Source organism: Prunus dulcis, chromosome 6 (assembly GCF_902201215.1).
Source record: "Prunus dulcis chromosome 6, ALMONDv2, whole genome shotgun sequence".
Lineage (NCBI taxonomy): Eukaryota > Viridiplantae > Streptophyta > Magnoliopsida > Rosales > Rosaceae > Prunus > Prunus dulcis.
This window is the reverse complement of record NC_047655.1, coordinates 23,783,774-23,803,109: the sequence shown is the minus strand read 5'-3', so window position 1 is coordinate 23,803,109 and position 19,336 is coordinate 23,783,774. Positions and strand designations below refer to the sequence as shown.

General features: G+C 37.5%; 3 protein-coding genes across 7 annotated transcripts; 2 read left to right on the top strand and 1 right to left on the bottom strand.

Annotated features, from left to right (window-relative positions):
- Positions 1-279: 279 nt before the first annotated feature.
- LOC117630113 (oxysterol-binding protein-related protein 3A) lies at positions 280-4,870 on the bottom strand. 2 transcript variants are annotated; one of them, XM_034362861.1, is made up of 10 exons: positions 4,372-4,744; positions 3,883-3,976; positions 3,244-3,360; positions 3,073-3,145; positions 2,837-2,955; positions 2,540-2,661; positions 2,148-2,324; positions 1,536-1,680; positions 898-1,076; positions 280-726 (listed from the first exon to the last, which is right to left on the bottom strand). In XM_034362861.1, the coding sequence occupies exons 1-10, from the start codon at positions 4,467-4,469 to the stop codon at positions 480-482; spliced, it is 1,371 nt and encodes a 456-aa protein (XP_034218752.1). In that variant the 5' UTR covers positions 4,470-4,744; the 3' UTR covers positions 280-479. The 2 variants fall into 2 exon arrangements, with proteins under 2 accessions (XP_034218752.1, XP_034218753.1); XM_034362862.1 differs by lacking the exon at positions 280-726 and adding an exon at positions 786-835 and having other exon boundaries at positions 878-1,076; positions 4,372-4,870.
- Positions 4,871-6,908: 2,038 nt separating this feature from the next.
- On the top strand, positions 6,909-10,294 carry LOC117632044 (RHOMBOID-like protein 1). The gene is made up of 6 exons (XM_034365416.1): positions 6,909-7,528; positions 7,704-7,867; positions 8,147-8,310; positions 8,410-8,669; positions 9,423-9,549; positions 9,884-10,294. Exons 1-6 carry the CDS (start codon positions 7,197-7,199, stop codon positions 10,004-10,006), a joined length of 1,170 nt encoding a protein of 389 aa, XP_034221307.1. The 5' UTR covers positions 6,909-7,196; the 3' UTR covers positions 10,007-10,294.
- Positions 10,295-10,988: 694 nt separating this feature from the next.
- LOC117632910 (ribonuclease II, chloroplastic/mitochondrial-like) lies at positions 10,989-17,906 on the top strand. 4 transcript variants are annotated; one of them, XM_034366541.1, is made up of 15 exons: positions 10,989-11,359; positions 11,542-11,701; positions 11,852-11,965; positions 12,065-12,142; positions 12,211-12,342; positions 12,882-13,103; positions 13,310-13,492; positions 13,760-13,822; positions 13,935-14,041; positions 14,119-14,268; positions 14,797-14,956; positions 15,337-15,732; positions 16,307-16,531; positions 16,982-17,160; positions 17,273-17,906. In XM_034366541.1, the coding sequence occupies exons 1-14, from the start codon at positions 11,091-11,093 to the stop codon at positions 17,108-17,110; spliced, it is 2,388 nt and encodes a 795-aa protein (XP_034222432.1). In that variant the 5' UTR covers positions 10,989-11,090; the 3' UTR covers positions 17,111-17,160; positions 17,273-17,906. The 4 variants fall into 4 exon arrangements, with proteins under 4 accessions (XP_034222432.1, XP_034222431.1, XP_034222433.1 ...); XM_034366540.1 differs by having other exon boundaries at positions 16,982-17,181; XM_034366543.1 differs by having other exon boundaries at positions 11,245-11,359; positions 11,528-11,965; positions 16,982-17,181.
- The last annotated feature ends 1,430 nt before the right edge of the window (positions 17,907-19,336 follow it).

Sequence of the window (19,336 nt, the reverse complement as noted above, 5' to 3'; positions counted from 1 at the left end):
ACAATGTGACCTTTTTTTCGCATCGGTTTACATCAGCCAACTGAAAGACAAACCCATGTTTCTCTGAAAAAGAGGCTCGCCAAGAACTTTGGAAGCAGCCAACAGCCTTTACACGTGCGAGCCACCACCACCATCACAACAGCACATAATCATGCGTGCCTGTCTCAGTACCACCATCACTACCATCTCTTTCATTGTATTCTAAACCCTAACTCACAGATACCTCATTAACAGAGCCATTCGGTACATTCGTAGAAATTGTCACACAAGAACGAGTCAGATTTCCAACCTTTAATTGCTTTTCATAATAAAAGATTGCAAAAGATCTAACACCACAACACATCAATGTCATAGCTAGGAAAGCCTATCCGTCTTATAATTCCATCATGATACTGACTCCCAAGGGGAGCGAGCAAAGGTAAGAATAACAAATAAATATGCAAAACTATTATACAAGCAAAACAATCACATGATACACCTCAAGCAGCAGCCAAATTCTCATATTGCCAGGGGTTGAACTCTATTGATTTGACGTCAATCGCTTCAACGCTGTCTGAGTTATCTACTGCAGCCCGATGTTCAGTGTATTTTCCATTGTAACGGTACACTTCCAAGTCATCCCACGTTGTAGGACAGATTTCATCTGTTTTGTCAAACCATCTTGGAGTAAACTCCTGTCCCTTTGCCACTCGATTTTTCTTCTCATCTCTCTGTCTCTCCTCCAGACTGACAAAAAAGTAGGTAGACATATTTAAGATGTCAGTTTTTACCAATGATTTTCATATTTCAATTCAATCTTCTTACTGTATTTTGTGTGTGTGTGTGTGTGTGTGTGTGTGTGTGTGTGTGTGTGTGAGAGAGAGAGAGAGAGAGAGAGAGAGAGAGAGAGAGAGAGACCTGCTCTTTTCAAAACCCGCTTTGGATAAGTCACCTTGCTCCAGTGCGTATCTATCAGGACGCAAGCGAGAGTCTGATGCCAATAACTTCTTAGGAGCAGTGTCAAAGCTATTTATCTTATGAGCAAAATGTGTGTACTGGAATTTATCATTTTCTGGAACATCAGCAACTCTCCACACCTGCAATGAAACAATGAATAATTTCCTATGAGTTTACTGAAAGGAACAAACAAAGAAAAAAGTTTGTTTGCTAGGTCACCAGAAATGGACAAAAAAGAAGTTCTCAACTAGTACGCTAGTCCTCTGATATGACAAAAAGGAAGGAACAAAATAAAATAGTTACCAATCTTCTCAGTCTTTGGGGAGATAAATAACATGGCATCATGATCATGAGAATGCACTCAATACAAAATTCAAAACTGGCCATGAAAACAATAGGAGTGCCTATGAACTATAAAGATTAGTTGGTTTCTACAACTTCATACACCAACTGGACACCAGATATGTAAAGGGCAAATATAGCTATCAATGACCTCAGGTCTGAACCTGCAATTCCACTTTGCAAGAACCAGACAGAAGTCCACTCCAGGTTTTCCTAAGCAAGATTCAAGTTACAAGGTGTAGCTGGTAAAACCTAACCTCTTTCAGTTCAGTGCCAGGAAGTGGTTCCCCTTCTGAGTCACAGGGTTGATAACTCATTGACTCGTTCCATTTTCCAGTCATCAATATTTTAGGTTCCTCGGCAGAATTATAAACATACCCATCTACTTCATAGCGACCAGATCTGCAAGCACAATATTTTATCAGTGTGAAATCAACATAGAGCATACACTAGGATAACTAAAGGTTAAAAAAACCTTGAACCCAAACCAAGTCATTATCCCAAAAGACTGGAGTTGACTACATATATCTCTTTCCACATTAGTTTTGGCCCTCCATTTGGGGTTTTTCCCCTGGCCACTCAGTCTGGTCTAAAATCTTGGTGTTATCAATTTTTGTTTCGGATCACCACATCCCATGAGTATATTGTGCCCAATCAGGAGTAGGTAACTAATAAAACAACAAGAAGGTAGGTTCACAATGTTACAGTTTTTTTTTTTTAATAGAAGCCTAGAAGATTGTTTTAGACCTGAAACTTCGATTGTATGACCAAAATACCATCCACAAGATGTTACTCAATAAGCAGTCACGTGATGCAAACAATGCTACAAGTGATGAGCAGTGAACACTACAATAGAAAGGTAGTCATACCCAAACCAGCCGCATGGTTGAAAATATAGCACAACTTTGTCTCCCGTGGTCAAATTGGTCAGAACCATATCTCCTGGTGAATCAACCCATGTTCGTCCAAAAATTAAGTTGTTAACTTTTGTTGGAGGGGGTGCCAAATCAAGGACTACGCCATCTTTTTTTAGGGTCAAACGCGTTCTGCGTAAAAAACAATTAAAGGTTACACAAGTTGTTAATAAAGAGTACAATGCAATTTCATCTCTTGCTTAAACACAAATCATTAGATGAGGAAAATGTTTTCATTTTCAAATCTCATGATAAAAGGTTACCATTACAATTTCAAAGGAGTTAAGAAGATACAAAATCACTTAGTAACAAAATTATAGCCACAGAGAAAGATCAAATTATGTTACCTTCCGACTGGATAGATATCAATTGAGTTCCCTAGAAATTTGGTTTTCACCTTCGAAGTTATGTCGTAAATGAAATGCTCATTTTCAGCATGACCAGCACTCATAGGAGGGTGATGACTGACCTGGAAGGAATACAAGACCATAAACTCATTTAAATATGATAATGATAAGCATCCCAGTATATGCCAAACAACTTGAGATTCATGCAAATAAATAAAAAGTGCTTTTATTTTCATCCCAAAGCACCATAAATTATAACTAAACAAAGAATTGCTAGTTTTGGTGCTTGGTACTTACTTGTTCTGATATAAACGTAATGCCACCATGGTTAACCATCTCATAAGTCTCACCAAGTATTGGATTGAATGGCTTCCAGGTTCGTTGAAAGGCAAAGTAAACAGATATAAAAAATGAGGCTGAAACCAGCAACTGTAAGTTAGTCATCATACAGTGCATGCACAAACAGAAAAGGAGAGGGAAATGAAGTGGAAACAGCGATGCCTATACAGAGCAGAGATGCAGAAAATACTTACATGCATACACCAATCTCATGTATGGATCCTCACATTCATCTGCCAGATCTAACAGATGGGAGTATTCCATCAGCTGTAACATAATTGGGCAATTGTAAGATTCACTGAGGAGAACAGGATCGGATTGAACAAAGCTTCTTATAATGCCATTCAATTACAAATAACACAAACCTCTGCCATTTTCTGTAGCATAGTCATTGGCTCAAAAATAAGCACTGGAAGGGTCACCAATGATGTGACGTCAGAGCCTATATACTTCTGCATCACCTTCCAGTAACCATCCCGATCCTAAAAAAGAAAGAGGAAGAACTTCTGAATTGAGCATGCATGAAAGCATTAGAAAGTTTTGAAAAGAAAAAAAAAAGTAGTTTTTATAAATACAAAAATAGATTGTCTTATTATCCCTATAGGAAAAGCATCAGTTTCTGTTTATAAGATCAACACAAGGCATGCACAGAAGCTGCCATACAAGGAATAAAGGAAGAAAAGGTTTCATTTTAGTCAACTAAGAATGAACTGATCCAGCTTGTCCAAAGAAAAATTAGAAATGACATGATGCCTGATTCTAGGTGTGTATTATATCACCTACGTGATAATTACAGTGCACCATATGGTACTCTATGATGCCTGCCTTCAAAGGCCATCAGACACACACGAGCTAATATAAGGGCTGATCACCATGCGAGAAATGCAATCTTGACAATGTTTTGCAACCCTAACAACTATATTGGGAACAAAACCAATATGGAAACGTTTTCTCCATTGTCATATAGGGGAGTTGGGTATTTCCATGGCGGAAAAGTAGTGTACCTCCTGCTTCCACCTTCCTTTCCTTGCTTCGTCTTCGAGATCTTCTGAGCTTCCATCTGGGTTGATAACCTCCAGCCCCTCATAACCCACTATGCTGTACAGCGAAAATACCAAGAATTGTCACAACCGGATTCTTCAAAACATAGAAAACTAGCTTCTCAGCATGCAGACATTAGATTCAGAACTTGGCAGTACTTCTAAGTAATTAAACACCAAGTAAATGCCACAACCATCAAAAAACCACTTAAATTAATCCACATCAACAGAAATTCCAAATTAGTAAGCGATTCATTTCAAACCCAATAGAACATAGAAGCCAGATTTAAAGCTTTTACAGTAACAGCTAGCACCAGCAGTGCTTCAATTGACACCAAGAGCAAGAGAATTGAACAGACACAAATCAAAATCCGATCTCCATGAAACCAAAAACTGTAAACGAATTACAGAACCAGCTCGAAAGATGAAATTAAAGAGGGATTTGACTGATACCCGTTGACGGATTTGGTCATGGCGCTGCCAAGATTGGTCAAAGTGGAAGCCATCGAGGCGAAGAAACCTCCACTCTGCTTCGGATCCTTGGGAGCCATCTCCGATGTAAGCTAACCCTAGTTTCTGATTTTGCTCGCACAGCAGCTTCTGAAGAACAATAACAAAGCGAGCGATCAAGCAAAAGAGAGAGAGAGGGAGAGAGAAAGAGGCACAGAGGTTAATTTAGAGAGAGACTTGACGAGGGTGAGGTGGAAAATTTGGATTTAAATCTTTATTTTAAATAAGACCAAAGCGATTAACAGCGAAGATTAGCAACGAGTCGTTGGCGCTAGTTCTGTTTGAAGTCAACAACGGAAGGATATTTTCTCTTTTTTTAAAAAAAAAAATTATGTTTTGAATTATTTTGAATGTTGTGGAGGAAACGCGTTTGGGAGAGAGAGTGGGGACTGAGAAAAATCCATAAAGGCGGCGAAGGCAGGCATCGAATCCGACGCCGGCAATACAAGCAAAAAGCAACGAGGCGCAAATGCGTTTCTTGGACCCGTAACGCGTTTGAGAAGAATCGCTAGAATCGCTGGCCTCGTTGTCCATTATTATCACGGTAACGTGTGTATTTGGCCACGTGGGGGCCACTACCACTTGGTTCTTCATTTTTTTAAAAAACTTGGCGAAAAAGAGAGTTTTGATCATCATCAGATTCATCATCACTAAAAACTATTTTTTTTAAACTTTGTGATCTGCCAATTTGATTTCTTAACCACATGGTTAATGTCAATTTGCCTCATGAAATTTTAAAAAAATTTGGAATTTATTCCTTATCGTTGTTGTCCAATAATGTTACATACTACGCACCTGTAATATTTTAAAAAGAAATTTATTTTATTTGTAATTCGAGTTTATGCTTGAAACTTTCTTTTAAAATCTAATTTATAAAGAAAATGCGCTAAAAAAACTCATATACCGTCCCGGATTCCTGTCATAAGCTATTCTTCTGATATGTGACGTTGGGTTCTAACAGCTTGTTATGTAATACAAAGCCACCTAGGTTTTCACATGCCAATATTCCATTTGAATCAAAAGGCTTAAGCTTCAAGAAAGAAAGAAAGAACGTATCCAAAAAAAATGAACATAATTGTACTATCTCACAACTATAAAATATAAAATAAAATAAAAACCCTAGGTATGAAGGTTATAAACTCATATACAATCATATATGTATCGATAGGAAATTTCCTCTCCACAAGTAGGCATTGTATGTTTTTCTCGTACAATTTTTCTTGATTGTGTGCTTTCTACTTTTGCTATTGTACAACTTGGAATGGATGACCAAGTTTTATTTGATCTCATTGGCATCGGGCTGGGCTGGAGAGTTGGATTGAATTTGGGCTGGGAAAACAAAAAATTAGGCCGGGCTTCAAATTGATTAATGTTGAATATTAGCCCAATGTTGGCCCACTTAGTATAATTTTGGGTCAAACTGAAACTCTGACATCATCTGACACCTATAATATTTGTTAGGGTTGGTTTGGTTTGGTGGCTCATATAAAACACACACTTCCTTCTGCTTGGGTTTATGCTTTCTCAAAACTCAAACCTCAATTTGAAGCAATACATGTGTCTCCTCTTCTTCCCTATTGCTTTTAATTGTATTTTCTCCAAATGGTTGGTGAGCAGCAAATGACCGATTGAGACATGTAGCATATTTAATAATTCTGCAATTGAACCATTATGCTATTAAATTAGTAAAATATAAAGTAATAATTAGCGGTGGATTAAATTGACATGTATGAAGAATTTGCTTGAAATAAATAAAGAGGTGTATTGTTATTTTAATTTACATGTTTGTAGCAGCACGATTGGGTTCCTCACATGCCTGCATACTTTATAATTACGTTGTGGCATCAAGCAATTGCGGTTTGTCAATTAATTAAATTGAAAAAATTAATTTAGCAATGTCAATTTTTTGAATTTCCATGCATGTGCAAGTTACGTGACAAAAAAATAGATGGATATATAAAAAATCAACAAGTCTTAGGATCGAAACCCCAACTCTAAGGTTTTGATCCTAAGTGCCATGGGGGAGGGGAAGTCACCATTATTATGGTGGGAACCAATTTGCGGCAAAAGAACAGTTACACATAGAGAGATGATGTTTTTTATCCTAAAAAATGTTTGATTATGAAGATTTTCTACCTAATCAATTACAAGAGGGAAAAAAAAAAAAGAAGTGAATTTTCTAATCACCGTCTGTCACGCTTTCACACTAGATACAGCAAAAGTAAAGAATCGTATTAAAATCATGCTCTCCATATACAACGCATATGATTAAATATTCAATCATTACTTTTTTGCATGGAATTATTCAATCACTGACAGCTGCAACAATAATTTTCATATACGACAACGAAATGAAAGTAAGAAGAAGAAGGCTATGTTTGCTTGTGATCAAAATGCAATTATATTTTATTTATTTTTTCAGAAATCAAAATGCAATTTTCTCATTCAAAAAATGTTTAATCTGTTCTAATTTTATTTTAATTTTTCCATTTTTGTAACGCGACGTCAAAAGTCCGAACGAACAGTGCCTTAAAGCTAAAGAATTGGGTAGGAGCCACGTACGTGTCGGCCAGATGAAGCGGAGCAGTTCAATTCAGGCCAACAGCTTCTCAACTGATGAAAGTTGACTAAAGGCAGCCTCTTTTCCTGACTTTGTGCTCCTAAAGCTCTCACCTTTGTCACCGTCGCTTCACATTCATATCCTCTGCATCAAAAACCTTCATCAATTTTAGCTTTCAACCCAATTCTTTGATACTTTGCCCACTTCAATGGCGGCAGAGCCTGCATCTTCAGGACCCCAAATGAGAGTGAACTCCAGGCGGAGTTACAACGTGGTGCACCCAGTGGACATAGAGACACCTCCACTAGCTTCTCCGGCTCCAGCTTCATCCCCTGATGTGTATCGAGAGGTCAAGCATTTCAAGAAGTGGGTTGTTTGGCTGATACCTGTTTTTGTTGTTGCCAATGTTATTATGTTCATCATCACCATGTATGTCAACAACTGCCCCAAGAACTCGATCAATTGCATTGCCACGTTCTTGGGTAGGTTCTCCTTTCAGCCGTTTAAGGAGAACCCTCTTCTTGGACCATCATCTTCCACGTGAGTTCTTAGTTTTTGATGATCCTGTTGGTTTTCAGATTTTCAATTGGTTCTGCAAATTTTGATCTCAAATGCTGCTTTAGCTGGTTTTGTGTTTTTATTATTTATAAATTGGTGATTTGATGGGTTTTATGAGTTTATAATTGGGTATTTTGCTGAATGTTGATTGCTATAGGCTACAGAAGATGGGGGCTTTAGATGTAAATAAGGTGGTTCACAGACACCAGGGGTGGCTTCTCATCACTTGCAATTGGTTACATGGTGGTGTTTTCCATTTATTGGCTAATATGTTGAGCCTTTTGGTTATTGGGTATCGGCTAGAGCAAGAATTTGGCTTCGGTATGTATTTTGAAAATCAGTTTTCGATCTAATTTTTGTGATGAAATTTTTTCTGCAAATTCAGAGAACTTTCTGATGATTAAAAGCATTGTCATCATTCAAAGGCAAATGGTTCTTCTTTCACAAGGAAACTTTGGGTATATAAGACAAGTTAGGCTTTTTCATTGTGATTGAGCCAAATCTATTCGATGATATAGCTCTTCTTATTTTCTTGTTCATGTCAGTATACAAAACTTTAGCTCATGCCCTTTGTCCAATTCTTGTGTGTTTCTCTTGCAGTCCGGATCGGGTTGATATATGTCATCTCTGGACTTGGTGGGAGTTTGTTGTCATCGCTTTTCATCCAAACAAACATCTCTGTTGGTGCTTCTGGTGCTCTTTTTGGATTGCTGGGAGCCATGCTTTCCGAACTTGTCACTAATTGGACAATATATGCTAGTAAGGTAATTGTCAAACTGCTTGTTAAAGGAGCTTCATCATACTTCAAAAACTTAGATCGGTCACCTTCAGGATCCAATATCTAATTCCTCATTATTGTGCAGTTTGGAGCACTTTTCACCCTCCTGATCGTCATAGCAATCAATTTGGCAGTGGGAATTCTCCCACACGTTGACAACTTTGCTCACATTGGAGGATTTCTTTCGGGTTTTTTTCTCGGGTTTGTATTTCTTATCCGCCCCCAGTTCGGATGGGTTAACCAAAGATATGGTCCTCCAGGATACGCATCATCTGAAGCTAAATCGAAGTTCAAGACCTATCAGTGCATTTTGTGGGTCCTTTCTGTGATCATTTTAATTGTTGGGTAAGTCAAGCCGTTTCATCTGAAGTTAAATCGAAGTTCAAGACATATCAGTACTTGTAAAAGTATATATGAAAACAAATCTGCTTACAAAGAGTATATAACATGCTGACCTTTTTCATTAAACACAATTTGCTCCTCAGATGAACTAGCTCAACAGTGACATATCACACTCTTCTACCCAATTTAAGTTCTTTTTAGGCAAGATAAAGCTCCTATAGAACATCAATTTTTTCTAACTTACCAGCTACAGCCCAAACTTTTGTTGTGCTTGTATTGAAAATGAGTTCTTACATGTCCATCTACGTTGTTGAAACCTAGGTTGTAGGTGCTCAACCTATCGTGAAACAATGTTTTATCTACTTCAAATATCAGATTCGATGTAGAGATTCCCATTCATCGCAGAAGCTCTTTCTTAATTTGTTCTACCTAGGAATGAACCCTAAAGCAACCAAAAGTAACAAAGAAACTTGGTCAATGTCGAAGATGCCTACACAGAGAAAGATATAGAAACTTTCCAGAATGTGGCTATTTCCCTAAAATTTATCTAGAATTACTTATCTAGGATCCTAATTTTTATCCTTGTTTTTCCTCTTGGTTATATGTTCTCCTTCTGTTAGTTCATGTTATAAATGGCACAACCAGGGATGTCGTGCAAACTTGAGTAAATTGGATTTAGGCCTGCCTGAGAAAGTTTCTGTTAACTTGAAAATTTGTTAAATGAATAAACTAAACACTCTTTTGCTGATATGACAGGTTTACTGTTGGCCTGGTTATGCTTCTTCGGGGAGTTGATGCAAATAAACATTGCTCTTGGTGTCATTATTTGTCCTGTGTCCCTACTTCAAGATGGAGTTGCAAGACAGAGCCTGCATACTGCACGGTAACTAATTCCGAAAACTCCCTCCATTTCCCCCTTGCATACTATTTAGGATTTGCATTCAATTTTACAAGACAGATCACTCTTCTCATATTGCATCACTTTATGACTGGGTAAAAAGGCTTCATGTGCTGAATATATGATCACCTGAATCTTCATCTAACTAGTTGTTAAAATTTTCGGAAAGAATACGTGACGGCAAGTTTCTGTTTGTCAAGGGGAACTGGTTTTATTAGCAAAGAGTCATTTGTACTCGTGATTAAGAACAGTATGTCTGATATTTTCTTGTGATAATCGCATGAATCTGACTCTCCTCTGTGCCATGACCTCATTGCAGTCAAGCCAGACGGGCAATCAGCTCTTGTTAACATGCTCAAGCAATGGTAAGAACAGCACGTATACATTGGCAAATGCAAGCAGTTCTCAGATCCAGGGGCTGTGTTCTCAGCTTTGCAGTTGATTTTTGCGGTAGGGATGAGGGGGCTTAAGGCGGCACGAGCTGCTCGCATGTATAAAGATACTATTTACGGATTTGTTTTGTTATGATACCCTTGTTATACATGTATTCGTTTCATTCTGTAATCTTTGATTCTTTATCTTTACCATGAAATACGATTGATTGCTCTGTTTTCTTTACAACATATGGATGTAGGAAGTACTAAGTGCATGTGAAAATATGTAGCCGTACGTGTAAACTCTCACACTTTGTTAAACTGCAGAGTTGCCAAAATATGTGTGTTTCATCTCAGATTTTAGCAGGCATACCATTTTTCTCGAGTTGTATCACTTTTTGACTGCGAAAAAAGGCTTGATGAGATGACACAAGTTAATTAATAATTTTGGAAAAAAATAATTAAGACAACCATGATCCAACTGCATCAATATCATCATGACTTGTGTGTGTCATGGTAAGTCATCGAAAATTTGCAGTCAAACGGATAGGTAAACCAGTATGTAATGTAACATGCTCTAGCAATGGTAAGAATGGCCACACGCATACCTTCCAAGACGCAAGCAGTTCTCAGACATCCAGGCTCTTATGTTATCAGCTTTGCAGTTATGTTATCTGAATTATTGAGAAATCACGTGGTGTTACCAATTTACTTATGTTATAACAAGTATATTTATTTATCATTTATTTATTATTGTATTATAGTTTCATAACATATCAACTATGTCGTTCACTTATATTATAACATTTGAATTAATAACACCACATATCAATATAACTTGCTTGCTCGACGTAAAAGTTAACACCAAAATCAACTACAACATTTAGATAAAAACACGTTTTCACTAGTAAAAATCCTCGAAAAAAAATATGATTTTATTGTTTAATGTGAGTTCATGACTTTTTCTATTAAATTAATGACAAAAAATAAATAAAAATTTCGTTACATATTGTGCGTGACAAAAAAGAAAAGGGCGGGTGTTAGAAAACAAGCTTTCGCAGTCACAGGATAGCCATTATCAACAAACAAGCAGAGTAACAAAAACTCTCCCTCCCATTCCCCTAAACCTTTCATTTCGTTCGCCGGACGGTGATGGCGGTTCGAGCCGTCGGCAGCTGTTCAATCTTTCGCTCCGCTTCCACTTCCTCTTCGTCCCCTACTCTCTTCGCCTTCCGCTGCTCCCCATGCCACTTCAGTCGCCGCTTCTCCCAATTTAGCATTCGCTTCCCGATATTTCGATCCGATAAGTTAGTTCCTGGCCATGGCGGCCTTCAAAGCAGCTCCGTTCACAGCCTCGTCGACAGCGTCATGGAAGAGCTCGGTGCCTTGCGCCGACGGAGACGAGTTCGCGCTGCCGCCAAGTAGCTTCCCTCTCTCTCCCCCTCTCAGAATCACATTTCTTCGAATTTTTTTTTTGATCATCCTTAATTACGAATTTAGAGACTTAAATTAATGTAATTTATGCGCTGTTTGGTTGCTGAGAAAGAAAAAAGGCATATATATAATGCAAGTATAATGAGATTATTTAGTAACTATTTTGCAGGGTGGAGCTGACAAGCAGTGGAGGGATTGTAGAAGATAAGCTTGTGAACCGAACGCTGCACCAAGGGTTGCTGCTCGAGTTCAAGAAGGATTCAGAGAGAGTATTGCTTGCTGTTGCCCAGAGACCCGATGGCAAGAAGAATTGGATGGTTTCTGATCAGGTTCTACTAGAAAAACAACTAATGCGGCTTATTAATAGGCTGCTAGGTGTTGAAAGCTCACTAATAATAAAAACTATGCACGGGATGTTATTGTTTTCCTGCTAGTCTAACATTTTTATTTTTATGGTGGTTGTTCTTATGCTATGTCAGAATGGTGTTACATCATCCATTAAACCACAACAAATCACATATATTGTTCCTGGTGTTGAAAATTTCGACCACGCAGAGATTTCAAAGTTTGTTCAGAGAGCTCAGGAAAACTCGGTTGGTTTTTGCCCAAAAATAGTCGCAGATATGAATTTTCTTTTTATATTCTGGTGGTTTGTGTTTTTTGGTAAAAAATATTTTTTTAATCTGGTGCAGGACTCTGCACTTCTAGAATTTGCTTGGGTTGAACTCCTTGAAAAGAATAAGCGTGTGACAGCAGAAGAATTAGCTGAGGTACTATACTTTTCAAGTTAAATATATATGTATGGCTGTTCCTTCAATGATCCTAGCTCATTCCACAGATGATCTTTGGTAGTGTGGAGCCTCTTGAATGCTACTGTGCTCATGTGATGCTTTCAGAAGATGAAGTATACTTCACTGTGCTAGAGACAAGAGGTTCTCGCTCTATATATGGACCTCGACCTGCTGTGCAGGTACAGCTATGCTTTTGGTTTAACATCTTCCCTTCTTACAGTTGGCTCGCCTTGTTTGAAATTGCTTATCTTTATGGCTCCTAATGTGGAGATGTGTTTCAAGAAAGGATATTATGTTTGAAGGAAGAGTGATTCTCCTCAGATGATGTTAATTCCACTCTATATTGATAGTTTTGTATTAGATGGTGAAGAAAATTTATAACAATTGAATTTTTTGTAGTCTATTGGTACGTTGAAGTTGATTGGCATAAGATGGTTTGGGTCGTATGTTGGCAGATACCAATAGGACTTACCACTCTAAATTAAAAAATCTTTTGTTTTACTGTTTAGGCATCTCCACACACACACACACACACACACACATATATATATATATATCTATTTATATAAGAAAAAGAAAGAAAAGATATTCTTGACATGTATTAGAAGTTAATGCAAGTTTGATTAGTAAGTGAGTAATCCATGATAGCATTCATCTTGATTGTCTTCTTGCTTTTCCAATAATTTTGACGTGAATTTTTTTTTGTTTGAGAAACTAGGTTGAGGAACTTCTCCGTAGGAAGCTCGCAAAGGAGGCAGCTGAGAAAGAACTGCAGGAGTTTGTACAATTACTGAAATCTGCTAAGGCAATGCCTTTAGATGCTAAACCTCCCAAATCTTCTTGGATGGTTGAAGAGAAAATCAGACAGAAAATTAAGTCTCTTGAATCTTATGCTATTGATGCCTGCACAAATGATGACCAAAGGAAAACGGCTGGAATGGTAACCAAGTCTGACTTAAATGATAGTGTTTAAGCTTACTGTGATAATTGGTACTTCTAAGCTCCGAAAATGTATGGGTCATCGTAAGAGAAGATCTTATTGATGATGTTATGCCCTATTTCTCTTTGTGTGATACATCATATTCATACATGCATATCAGCTTTGTTCCTAATTTGTTTATCCTTTTGTACATACCTTCTTGTCAGATCCTAAGGGCAATGGGGATGGTGAAAACAGCATCATCAGCTCTAAATCTCCTCATAAATATTGGGTTTTTTCCTGTACATGTGAATCTTGACCTGTTGAAGTTCAATACCCGTACTGATCACTCAGATGAAGTTATATCAGCTGCAGAAAGTCTTCTGTCAGATTCATATGATCCAGATGAGGTTAGCCTGCTCTCTGTTATGAACATAGTTTTACCCATGGGGAAAGATGTGATTCAGTATTAAGATTTCGGCTTGCATCCTTAATTTTATAGGAAACCTTGTATTATTATTGTAATGAAACTTTTAATGGTTTATATGAAAAATTACACAGACACACATCTATAAAAATGAAAGTATAAGGTTAGCCTGCTTCCTGTATTATAGTACATACAGGGCAAAATTTAGTTTAAAAACCTTACAAAAATTCTGCAAATGTTCTTGTTTTAGATTGAAAGGAAAGATCTCACTCACTTGAAGGTCTATGCTATTGATGTGGACGAGGCTGATGAGGTATGTTTTACACATGCCTAGTGATGTTATCTTCTGCTGTCAAAACTGTAAATTTTTGCCGCATCAAAATTTGATAGCTCTTCGTATGAAATTTTTAATTGTAACATGTTAGCTTGATGATGCTCTGAGTGCAACGAGGCTGCAAGATGGACGCATTAAAATATGGATTCATGTTGCAGATGCAACTAGGTTTGTTCAACCCGGGAGCATAGTAGACAGGTAGCTTGTGGAACACTACAAGCCTTATTGATATGTGTTTATGTTTCACTCTTTTCTGATAAATTCATGATGTATAGGGAAGCAATGAGAAGAGGAACTTCTGTTTTCTTGCCCACTGCCACTTATCCTATGTTCCCAGAGAAACTTGCCATGGAGGGAATGAGTTTGCAACAAGGAGAGAATTGCAATGCAGTTACAGTATCTGTTGTGCTGCATTCTGATGGCAGGTAAAACAATTTTTTTTCTTTATATGTTTGGTCCCCCCTTGAGATCTCATCCGAATCGGTGCTGTTTTATAGTTTAATGGAGTTACACAGAGCTGTAATACCCTTTTTTAGGGCTTGTAGACCATTACTTCCCTCCTAGATTTGTATATTATGAATTCAGAATTATCTTGGTTTTGAAGGTGGTGGATAGATTTTTGAATTAAAATGATTCCATATTATTCTACAGACTGAAATAATTAAATCATTGTGGCTTAAAACAAGATCTTTCTAACTGAAAGAGGGGGCGTCACAACAGACTCATGTGGGCATTTCTTTGAAGCATTTTAGCTTTTGCTAACTTAAAGGTTAATTTTCTCCAAATAAGATAATTCTACAGACTATGATTCAAAGATTATATAATAATCTAGAACAAGTGGGGTGGATATTTCTTTGAAGCATTTTAGGTTTTGCTAACTCATTGGTTAGTTTTCTCCTTTCCAACCAAATTTTACTAATGAACTCTATTTTACTCTCTGTGTGGTTCAATAGTATTGCAGAATATTCGGTGGACAACTCAATCATTAGACCAACTTACATGTTGACGTATGAGAGTGCATCGGAGCTTCTTCATTTAAACCTGGAAGAAGAGACTGAACTGAAAATCCTGTCTGAGGCTGCAACTCTCCGTTCAATATGGCGTCGCCAACAGGTTGGAGTTAATTAATTAGACCAAAATTAATTCTGAAACGTTCTTGGTTGTGTGATTCAAAGTTCCAGTAGCTTTCTTTGGTGCGTCGTGATCCTGTTAGTCGACAATTATTTTCGTGGTTGTACTATCCATAACCTGGACCCTATGGATATTCTACTATTGATATGGATCCTGCTGTGCGCAAAATCCTTAAGATCATGAAAGATCGAAAAAATCCAAACCCTTGTCATAACAATTTCATTCATAAAACAAACATGTATTTACTTTTTAAATAGGAAATGTTGATCTAAGGTCTCAAAAGAAAAAAGGGTTTGTAGGCATGATTAATCAATAACCCTCCAAAATTCTTCTGTGACAATAACTATATGCTCATTTTTCAGGGTGCAATTGACACAGCCACATTGGAAGCACGTATCAAAGTGGTTAATCCAGAGGATCCAGAGCCTATTATTAATCTGTATGTTGAAAACCAGGCAGACCCTGCAATGCGACTTGTCACCGAGATGATGATACTCTGTGGAGAAGTTGTGGCCACATTTGGTTCTAGCAATAACATTCCTTTACCCTACAGAGGACAGCCCCAATCCAACATCGACACATCTGCATTTGCACATCTTCCGGAAGGACCTGTTAGAAGCTCTGCTCTTGTTAAACTAATGCGTGCTGCTGAAATTGATTTCAGGAAACCTATACGCCATGGAATTTTAGGACTTCCGGGTTATGTTCAGTTTACATCTCCCATCCGTAGATATATGGATTTACTAGCTCACTATCAGGTGAGTTTCTTCCATGCAAGTATAGTTCTTAATAAACTACAATCTCAAATGTTGACCTTGTCCTTCTGCTGTCAACAAAATCATATAATGATCTTGATCTCGTCTGCGGTTTGCAAGCAGACAAAGCTATGTGCTTCATGAATGAAGGGTAATGAATTAAGGTATCACTGCTATGTGGAGTCTTTTCTTCAAAAATGAAGAACGAGACTTTTTGAAAGAAAGAAAAAAAAAAAAAAAAAACAGATGTGTTATCAAATCATATTTATGTCTATGTCGCTCGTGTGAAGTTTAATCTGGAGGGACAATTGGTGCTTCACCATATCTTATGAACAGATTTATATAAACTAGGGTCTTGCTTAATTGAGCACATGGTTAATTAACTTTAATAATTAAATCTTATGAATTCCAAAATACCAAGGTCAGAAAGTTAAGCTAAGCTGGCAGGCTTAAGTGCAATGACTTCTGCATGTTATATAACTACTAATACGTTGCTGAGAATTGTGTTTTAATGCGGTATTCAGCCAAATTGTTGAGCTAATGTTGCTAAGCGTTGATGAAGGTATCTGTTATGTAGGTTAAAGCATTTCTCATCAGGAAATCTCCTCCTTTCTCAGCTGGTCAGTTGGAAGGGATGGCATCTATAGTGAATATGAATGCTAGAGTAGCAAAGAAGCTCTTTAGCAGCAGTCTTCGGTATTGGATATTAGAATTTCTGAGAAGGCAGTCAAAAGAAAAAAGATATCGTGCGTTGATTCTTAGATTCATTAAGGATCGGATTGCAGCCATATTGTTAGTTGAGGTAAACATGTAATTATATCTGTTTAATTGTAAATGCTGCTAGTTATGTCATGCATTATTTGTAGCACAAAACTTTTAGGATTGTAAGACAAAACTAAAACTGTAGACAATGTCAACCACACTTGCTATTAATGAGATATTAAAATAAGCATCCCATATAGTCTATGCAGATCAATTGTGAACGTATATGGTACATGTCAGTTGATGAGCCTCTGTCTTTTGATTCTCTACCAATTCTAAGATGTGTGGTAGCTATAGTAAGTCTGTAGCTGGATCTGTATTGTCATTCTGGATCTGTATTGTCATTTTCTTTTATGTTTACCCTTCTCTCCTGCTCTCAACCCTTCTTTTATTTGGGATGAGTATGCCATTATTAAGCTTTATGGGTTGCGCCATTATTAAGCTTTATGGCTTGCACTTACGTCGATTATGTCAAACATGAATTTTTCAGGTGGGACTTCAATCTTCCGTGTGGGTATCTGTGGGAGCAGATGTTGGAGATGAAGTTCTAGTTCGGGTAGAAGAAGCTCATCCACGTGATGATGTGCTTTTCCTTAAAGAGATTGTCATTGAGAGATAAAGATAGATTCGTTTAACTGGATCTTGTCATTAAGAGACATTTTGTTGCGGGTATGACAATGATCTCTATGGGTAAGCAATGCCCTCTTGTTACACCTGCTGTATAATTATGTTTCTGTATAGGTGACTGGGCTCTTACTAACATTCCCCTTTTGTGTGACAGAATATTTACCACCACGTCATATTGTCTGCAACCTTCGGGAACCTGAAAGCAAAGCTCACAGAGTCATAATTCAAATTAGATCAAATATCAGTGAGGAATTATTGTAAGTATTGTCGCCTGCAGCATTTGATTCCCGAGCTGTATTGCATGTCAAATACGAGGAATAGGAATTGCTTCAAGACCTTCGCTCCAGTTGTGGCCTTCACTCCACTTGTTTTTCTGTGGACTATTTGGCATCCAAGTTGTTCCGTCTTTATTGCTCAATATGGTGCTGAAATGGTAGGTCACACCATTTCAAGGGGGTTTGTGTATTTCCAATAGCAAATTTTGGTGAATTTTAGAAGTTAGCATTTGTATATCATGTGTTCAATCAGAAACTATCTCGCGGACTAAATCAGGTACCGAACCTCGTGACATGTTAACATGAAAAATGATTAGTAAACAAGGGAATTTTCACTTTGTGGAATATGAATCGGAAGTTTTGAAAATGAGCAGGGCAGACACAATTATGTAAATTTGAATAGATGAAATGCTGAGAAATTTTGACATACTTTCGGATCCTTGTAATATTGAATGCCGAAAAAGTGGTGCACTGTATTGTTTGTGGAATGGTGATGAATTGTCAATTTGCAAAGTGCCATGATTTTGCTATCTATCTTTTTTTTCTTTTCATTTTTTATATCAATTTTACTTGTCGTGGAAACAATAGCTGGTTAGTTTTACAGTCAAGTCACGTGATAAGACAAAAGGAAATTTACCTTCTAACTGCGTACGGCAGGGGAGACATGCTCGTAAACTTCTGTGCTGCACAATGTTCAGTCGAAGATTGAATTACTTTTTATTGGGAAATTGCAAAAAATGCATTGAATTTCCCATTATTTTCACGAGACTCGCTCCACATGATCCTTGTTAATAGTTTGTCTGTGGGTTTCACATGTTTTAGAGGCTGCACTTGATCGGCACTGAAAGGTGCAAGATAGTGAAAAATTAATTGAACTAGAGTTTTTTTGTTTTGTGCTCAACATGCCCAATTCATGTGGAGAGTTTGCTTGCAATAATACCTTTTTCTTGTTTTTAACAATGTGATATTCTAAACTACTCCAACGTACTTGAAAGAGAATTAAGCTCGAGTGTAAAGTAACAAACACACTACTTTGACCAACTAATATAACCCAGCAATAATACTTGGCATGAAATATTAGTGCACTAACACTAACATGGTCCCACTGGCCACCAAATATAAAACACTTCTTGTTGTAGTTGTGTTGTTCCCCGATTTTGTGAGGCTTTACCTTACCTGTTTTGACTCCTTTTAGATGGGGCGGTTGATGCGTCTTCGGTCCCCAAACTAGGGCATGATGAGTTAGCTAGCTAGCAAGCTACTAATACAGTTAAGAGGAGAGGAGGACCCTCTCATTTCCCAAGGTGTCCATTAACTATAGGGGATGTCATGGCTTTTTCAGCACTAATAACTGGGTCTTTCTATGTAGCCAATAGTTCGACAGAAAGTAAAACAACTGCAACACATGGCTTAAATATCAGAGTGGACCGATGGATGGGTGCAAGAATCGAAAGAAAAAGGGCTGGCAAGATGTTTGATGGGACTTGATAATAGTGATATGGGGGCTAAGGGGCCAGAAACACTGGTCCACAAAATTAAAGTTCCTAGAATTAAGCACATCTAAAAGGGCCAACATAAAATTGACATCCTTTTATTTTTAATTAATTTGTTTGTAAAATCACATCAGAAGATGACATGCGCATAATTAATCTAGTAAATTCTTGAAATTAAACTCATATTGGTGTGAATATTGTTGATTTATTTCGCCATTATAATTTCAATAATTGTCTGACTGGTACAAGCCAAGCCAGAAACACTTGTGGCACACCTTACTTGTAAATTGCAATACAATTTGATCAAAACGAACTTCATATGCATGCATTTCAAAAAGGAAATAAATAATAAATATAAAAAGGTGCAATTGGCAGAGGTTTGCGAGATTGGACGAATTAAGTGATGCAGAGAAGTGAGAGATCACATGGGGATGCAGAAATCTGCAGAAT